At 27.9% G+C, this 8,552-nt stretch overlaps 1 protein-coding gene across 1 annotated transcript; it reads left to right on the top strand.

The window, feature by feature from the left end:
- The first annotated feature begins 349 nt into the window (after positions 1–349).
- Positions 350–7,513, top strand: LOC129314863 (endoglucanase 9-like). The gene is made up of 6 exons (XM_054958347.1): positions 350–462; positions 3,971–4,474; positions 4,748–4,897; positions 5,247–5,358; positions 5,479–5,642; positions 7,140–7,513. The coding sequence occupies exons 2-6, from the start codon at positions 4,028–4,030 to the stop codon at positions 7,476–7,478; spliced, it is 1,212 nt and encodes a 403-aa protein (XP_054814322.1). The 5' UTR covers positions 350–462; positions 3,971–4,027; the 3' UTR covers positions 7,479–7,513.
- Positions 7,514–8,552: the final 1,039 nt, after the last annotated feature.

Below are 8,552 nucleotides of genomic sequence, written 5' to 3'. Positions count from 1 at the left end.
ACCATACAATTGCAGATGACAGCTTCAAATATACTTATCTATTAATGCAAGTTGTTTAGGTCCATTCAGGTTAGCTAGGAAGCTAATAACTAATTCATTAATTTCATTGATTGGTAAATTATTTTATTTAAATTAAATTTATTCAACATCCTATAAAAAGGGCAGCTCGGTTGAAGATTGAATCGCCAAATCCTAAAAGGTGTCAACATAATAGTCATCAATTAGTTTCAGAGGGAGCTTCTTAGTTAGTGCTTTGTAGTTATGTTAAAATTCTTCTTCTTGTTGTTCTTGTTCATCATCTTATTAGTTAACAATAATGTTGTGTGTAATTCTCATAATTACAAAGAAGCATTGGCAAAATCATTATTGTTCTTTCAAGGTCAAAGATCTGGGAGGCTTCCCCTCAACCAGCAAATCACTTGGCGCTCTAACTCAGCTCTCTCTGATGGTTGCCTTGCCAATGTATGTTACTCTCTCTCTCTCTCTCTCTAATATTTTTTTAAGGAAAAATTACATCTAAAGACCATTCAAGTAAATTATTCACAGATAATGACTAACAATAAGTTTTATTTAAGACACAAGTCACGTTCCCCATTTTAACAATAATTTATTCTATATTGATCTTTATTTATGTATAATTTTCTTGAGTGATCCTTGGATGTGATTTTTTTTTTTTATTTCATCGCTTGATATTTTAGGAACCTAGGGGTACTACCATATCTTGCTAAATTAATCCGAACCCCCTCTATACATGGGGCTGTTTACCACTAATGGCAACTTCACAAATAGCTCGAGAATGCTTTTAACATATTTATTTAATACAAATGTATATTTTAAAACTTGAACTCTAGATGTTAACATAAGTTGATTCAACTCATTCAATTAGTTGACCCAAGCACCCCCCTCATTTTTTTAAATTAAAACTTGTTAAAAATTAGATATTATGAAACTTTCAATTTCTTATATTTGTCTCATTTATCGATTTAATTTTTGAAATTTAATTTTTATTAATCAAGTTTCAAAAATTTCATTACCATATAAATAATTGATTCTTATAGTGTTATTTTCTCTTCATATTCAGACTATATAAGGACTAACATATAAGGCTATGAAACCTTGGAAAATTGATTGATGCATATTAAATTTTGGGAACCAAATTGATAATAGGATTGGTTTCTATACTCATCTCAAGGATGAGCACATGGTGCTCATCTTTAAGATGAGATCTGGACCATTCAGATTTTAATTTAAATAGTCCAGATTTAATATATTATTATATATTATTTTTCTTAAAATAAAAATTTATAAAATAATTTTAATAAACTTTTTATATTTAGTCTAGCCTAGATTTAATTTAACAGATCTAATTTAATATTAAAATTTTTATAATTAATATATATTGATTATCTAAATGCACTCTACACAGTCTTGAATTGTGCAGAATAAATTGGATAATCAATATACATTAATTATAAAAAATATTAATATTAAATTAGATCCTCTAAATTAATTCTAAATCAAATTAAAAATAAAAAATTTATTAAAATTATTTTATAATTTTATAAATTTTTATTTTAATAAATATAATATATAGTAATAATATAATAATACTTCAAATTTGGACCATCCAGATTAAAAATTTGAATGGTCCAGATTTTATTCTAAGGATGAGTAGGGAAACTAATCCATTGATAGCTTATACAAATTTAAAGGATTAAAAACCTTATTATCACTAACATTTTTATATTATAAGTATATATGTTGATGTTATTATTCTCCCTCTATAAGATTTTGAAGGTTATGGTTATAATTTACCTTGATTTAGTGTATTTAGAATTCTGATTACTACTTATAGTGTTTGTATATAAAGAAAATGAAGAGATATTAATTTTTAAATTGTACAAGAAGTGTTTTTCTTTCATTATTTTTTGTTTTTCTCAAATTCTCAAACTCGAAAATTTTATTTTTATGCACACAAACTGGTCCGAAAAATTGGAGAGACTAAATCTATGTAATCACTCTGTTCAATTTTACCATAATGAATAAATTTTTTCATTTTTAATCATTATATATTTTTAAAATAAAAAATAAAATACAATGACTTTTTAGAAGCATAATTGAAATTTGCACTATTCCTTTTTTATTTTCAAAAAGTGCACAAATTTTTTTTTTGTAAAAAAGGAAAATTACTTTGACCAATTTTGCCGAAATTATATATAAATTTTTTGAGACAATTGTGTATATTTACTCATGTTGGAGAAAATGTGCATCCAAACAGAAACTGAGTGTCTATATCCACTTGTTAATAATTAGGCTGTAATTAAAATAGACTAGTTATAATTAATTTAATATTTTAAAATCATATATAAAATTATAAAATAAATTTTTTGGTAACCATAAACTAATATTGAAATAAAGACTTCTTCAACCAAAAGATAAGAAAATTGTAAATCATTTATAATTTATGTTTTAATTTATTTGAAAGAATAAAATTATATTTAATAGATTTAATCGAATAATATAAAAATCTTCATAAATATATTAAAAAATACCTGAGAGGCTCAATTATAAACTAATTATTAACCAGATGTAGCAGAGAAGCATCATTAGCGGATGTTGACATTGAGGTTCCCAGACGGACACAATTAAGCAGCTTTGCTATTTTTTACTCATTCAATTATTTTGATTGGCTATGTATACTTTGAATAAATTATTTAAAATTAGGGTATTTTTTGAGAGTATATGATTTAACAAAAAAAAGTGGTTATTAATGAAATGAAATGGGATAAAGTGAGATAGGGTGGCACTGAATGAAACATCTTATCATTTGGGAGTTTTGTTAGAAGAATAAACAATTTTATTTAATTATGATAAAATTTATATATTTGAATTAGATATAAGTTAAAGAATATTTTTAGTCATCTAACTTTACACAAGGTTATATTTTAGTCTCTTGATTTCATAAAGTGTCTTTTTTAATTTTTTAACTCTAATACCATTAATTTTGTCACAAAAAATTCATATATTAAAATTTTAAATTTTTTTACTTTTAAATATTAAAAAATATTTTTAAATATTGACATATTAAGTTTAGTTTTTTTAAAATAATATTGAGTGGCATGTAAAATAATCATTTAAAACTAACAATATTAAAATTAGAAAATTAAAAAGATACTTTTTAAAATTCAAGGATCAAATTAAAATTTTATATAAAATTAAAAGATAAAAAGTATCGTTTAATCTTAGATATAATTATGTTTTTTTAGTGTTAGAGTGAGACAAGTTAAGAAAGATGATGGTAATTGTGTAATAATATTATTATTCATATAAAGTCATTCTATCCTCTACTCATTCTGGGAGATCACAAGTCATTTCATTCCTTTTTAAAAATTCTTTTATAAAACGATATAAAATATTTAGGCATCCAGCATTCCACTTCATCCCATTAAAAAACAAAACTCCTAAACAGTACAAACACTACCCAAACATTCATTAGACCATATTGGCCATTAAAAAAAAATTTCATTACGTTATTTCTTAGAGTGCGACTTAAAAAAAAAAATCCTCAAGTAGACAAAACAAGAACAAAGAAATAATTAAAATAAGAAGAGGCCTGGTGGTTTTTTCCTTTTGTCAAATGATCATGTCATGTCCTTTCCCTTCGTTGTTCTCCTTGTCACATGTCAATTACTTTCATTTCATCTTACTAAAAATTACAGTTAATTTAATATCAACCTTTTAATTTGAAATACCCTGTATTAATTTAAATGTATTTTCTGATAACCTAAAATCACAGGATACTTTAAAAATTTTTAAAAAATATGATAAAGGGTAAAATAATTTGACTTATGTAATTTTAATGAAATTAAAATAAATTTAAGTAGTAAACAAAAAAATAATATAGCTTCCTCTAAATTAAACAAAAAATAAAAAAAAGTTCAAATGATCACATAATATTTATATTTCGCAGGTGGATCTAACAGGAGGCTACTATGATGCTGGAGATAATGTCAAATTCAACTTTCCAATGGCCTTCACCACCACTATGTTATCTTGGGGCACACTTGAATATGGCCATAGAATGGGTCTGCATATCCAAGAGGCTCAGGCCGCGATCCGCTGGGCCACTGACTACCTCCTCAAGTGTGCTACAGCAACACCCGGTCGACTTTATGTTGGAGTTGGTGACCCAAATGCAGACCACAATTGTTGGGAAAGGCCCGAAGACATGGACACGATTCGAACTGTGTATTGGGTCTCACCCAACAAACCGGGTTCAGAAGTGGCCGGTGAAACTGCCGCAGCCCTAGCTGCTGCTTCTATTGTTTTCCATAAGAGTGATCTAGCATACTCAAAGATTTTGTTGAAGACATCACAAGAAGTGTTCAAATTTGCTTGGCAATATCAAGGTTCATATAATAGTTCACTCGGATCTGCTGTTTGCCCTTTTTATTGCTCATATAATGGTTACAAGGTAATTAATTAACACCATTCCAATTATGTTTTTTTAGATTCCAAAATATTTTCAATTCTTTTCCTAGAAATGAGCTTTTTATATGTTGTGTTTCATGTTTATCCTTTTTAGGGTATTGCTTGCTGTGTTAAATTAAAACTTGATGGGCATCATTCAACAATGAGAATAAAAAAAATATTTTATGTATATTATAATTTGGTCTCTCTATTTTTTTTTTTGCCAAATTAGTTGTTTAAAGAGTATGGTCTTAAATAATTTCTCCTTTTGATTTAGGATGAATTATTGTGGGGAGCTGCATGGCTTTTTAGGGCAACAAAAGCTATTTATTACTATAATTTGATTAAGAATTTGGGAGCTGATGACCAACCAGATATCTTTAGTTGGGACAACAAGTATGCTGGTGCATATGTGCTTCTCTCAAGGGTAAATAATAAATACTCTTTCAGTTATATTTATGAGGTAGAGAGAGAATATTTATTTTGATTCTATTCATTTTATAATTTTTTTAAATGCTGGGCATCTAAAGGTTGTTAAATTTAATTAGTATTTTATGTTTAAAATGTGTGTATTTAATGGGAGTAAGATTGGAAACTTGTTAAATAGATAAAGTCAATGATATTTAAGGTTTTATTTGGTTGTGGTTAAACATGCTGGAAATGACTTATAAGTAAGATTAAATGAGTATCTTTGAGTCAGTTATTTTTTTCAATAATCAATGTGTTTGTATAACATAAATAAAGTTTGTTTAAGCCTTTAAATGTTATTAATGCAGAGAGCATTGTTAAATCATGATAAGAACTTTGATCAATACAAGCAAGAAGCTGAGAAATTTGTGTGCAAGATTTTGCCTAATTCTCCCTCTTCAACCACCCAATATACAGAAGGTATATACAAAGGCAACACTAATGAGAAGAATATGTGTTAGAAATTAAATTATCCTTCATTTATTTTGTAACATGGTGAAAAAGTAATTAATTAATTAAAGATAGTTGTTTTATTTGTAGGAGGGCTGATGTACAAGCTTCCTCAAACCAATCTTCAGTATGTGACATCTATAACATTCTTGCTCACAACCTATGCCAAGTACATGTCTTTCAAAAAGCATACATTCAATTGTGGGAATCTATTGGTCACTCCAAGCACCTTAAGAAGTCTTGTAAAGAGACAGGTTATAAGTTCTTCATCACTTGTTTGATTTCAAATTTCATGTGGTTGAAGAGATTTTAGAGTCATCCGATCTAAGATTTCAAAAAGAGTAAAATAGCAATTGTGTTAAATAGATTGTTGAGATTTGGGACTACACAAGATTAAAAAACTCCTTGAATTATATATGGAATGCAAATCCCAATAATTAAATCTTTAAGTTTCAAGAAATACAATAATAGTAGGTCCTTTTACTTTAATTGCGCTTTATTTTAGTTTGTATAACTTTATTACAATTTTTCCAATGCTTTAGTTAATTTGATTGACAATAATTTGAAAGAGAAATTGGGAGATCAAATTGTACCTCAAGTGGAAAAGTTTAGATATTTGGGAGCCATTATTCAAAATGATGGCGAAATCAGTGGAGATATTTCACATAGGATTCAAGCTAGGTGGTTTAATTGGAGAAAAGCTAAAGGAGTTATTTGTGACCGTAAGGTGCCTAATAAACTTAAAGGAAAGTTTTATCGCACTGCTATCAAACCGGCAATGTTATATAGTAGTAAATGCTGGTCTCTAACAGGACAGCAAGAGCATAAAGTTGGAGTAGCCAAGATGAGAATGTTATAATGGATGTACGGACATACATGTAAAGATAAAATTCGAAATGAGCACGTACGCGAAAAGGTGAGGGTAGCACCTATTGAGAAAAAAATGGTAGAAAATCGGTTGAGATAGTTTGGGTATGTACAAAGAAGACCAAGGGAGGCACCCGTGAGAAGAGTGGAACATATAACTTTGAGTCCGATTAAGAGGGGTAGAGGAAGGCTTAAGAGAATACTCTTAGAATTTGTTGAATGTGATCTCTTAATTAATAATATTCCTAAAAGTTTGATAAATGATAGAGTACAATGGCGTCTTGCAATCCATGTAGCTGACCCCACCTACTAAGATAAAGGCTTGTTATTGTTGTTGTTGTTGTTTAGTTAATTTGATCCATCTACAATATTTGTTTCTATAGTTTTAGTTAATTTTGTTGATGTGTACTTCTTTTCTAACCTTTTTGTTAACTTGTACTTAATCTTGCCTTTGTCTCTCATATTTTGTTTAAGTGGAATATAAAAGAAAGCTTTCCCCCTATACCTTTTATATTTTTATTATACCTAATCAATTTATTTTCATGTTGTCATATTTTTACCATGTCTATAAAAGATTAATAGAATTACAATGAAATTAACTCTATCAAAGTCAATTCATGGTCTTTATATATATATATATATATATATTTATTTATTTATTTATTTATATTTAAAATTATAGGGATTAACGTTATAGATAAATCAAACTAGTTAAAGGAATTAGGAGCAACAAAATAAAATTGTAGAGACTAAAAACAAAATGCAATTAAAATATAGGGATCTATTGTTATATTTTCCCTTTTATTATTATTATTATTATTATTATTATTATTATTTATCTCATCATTTCAATTTATTAAAAAAATATGATTAAATACTTTTAGGTGGACTACATCCTTGGAGACAACCCATTGAGGATGTCCTACATGGTAGGGTATGGTCCTTATTTTCCAAAGAGGATTCATCATAGAGGATCCTCCTTGCCCTCCCTAGCGGCTCATCCCCAAAGCTTAGGATGTAAAGGTGGCTTTAGACCATTCTTCTACTCCATGAAATCTAACCCTAACATATTGGTTGGAGCCATTATTGGCGGCCCAGATCAGAGTGACACATTCTTAGATGATCGCAAAGATTATAATCACTCAGAACCTACAACTTACACCAATGGTGCCATTGTTGGAACTCTTGCATACTTTGCCATTGCCAATTTGAAGTCAAGTTAATTTAGCCATTGTCTCCATTAGGAGTTGGCCTACATGTGCCAACCCAATACAGAAAAAAAATGAATGAAGGCATTGAATTTAGTTGAATGTGTGAGTTTTTAATTTATGTGATGTTCATGAGCTACAACTCAAACCTAAGTCTTGGATAAGTCCTAAACCCTAAATCTTCTTATATTAATCTCAAAGATTATGAGGTTGGTTCTTGATGAACTATAAGCTCATTGGTACAAAGTTCTTTTACTTGCACGAATCATGTAATTATCAAGTCAATTATCCCAAGTTTGCTATTGCCATTCATAGTTTTATGATAAATTTAGAAAATTAAACGTAACTTTGCCATGTTATAGTACCACACAAATTAGCAAAAGCATGACCATTGAGCTTTTTGAAACTTCTTGTTTACATAAAAGAATTGATGATATATATGTCACTCTATTATGCCTATGAGGAGAGAAAAATATAATATATTGATAAATGGTATTCTTAGAGCTTGTTTAGCTTCTATTTTTTAAAATTTATTTTCTATTTTAAAAAATAGAAAAAAAAACTCTTTTGGATGAGTGATTTTTTTGGGGGGGTTAAGGGTGGTGGTTTATGATATAATTTGGTTAAGTTAATTATATCTTTTGATAATCAAATGTAGTGTGTTTTTAAAGAAAAATGAAAGGTCAAATGACAGATTGACCCCTAAAATATATGTTTGGGAGCATATAAGACTTTAAACTCATCTTTGATGTAACGTTCCTTTTCAACTTTTGAAAATGATACAATTTAACTTTTATCATTAATAAAAATTAACTTTAACAGTAATAATCTTAAAATTACTTAATAAACAAGTCTTGTTATGGAATTAACAAGTAAATTTAAGCCATTAACAAGTCCTGTTGAGTAATTAAAAAGTAAAGTTAAGGATTTAATAAGTAATGTTAAGAAATTAACAAGTAATGTGGTTGAGTTTTGGAGTTATGGAATGAACAAGTCTTATCATGGAATTAACAATCAAAGTTAGGCTATTAACAAGTAAAATTAAGATACTAACAAGAAATGTTGTTGAGTTTATGAGCTACGGAGTGA

This window comes from Prosopis cineraria, unplaced genomic scaffold (assembly GCF_029017545.1).
Source record: "Prosopis cineraria cultivar Desert tree isolate PC_DT_omini unplaced genomic scaffold, ASM2901754v1 PC7, whole genome shotgun sequence".
NCBI classification, from domain to species: Eukaryota; Viridiplantae; Streptophyta; class Magnoliopsida; order Fabales; family Fabaceae; genus Prosopis; species Prosopis cineraria.
The sequence above is the reverse complement of the archived record's forward strand: the minus strand, read 5'-3'. Positions and strand labels throughout refer to the sequence as shown.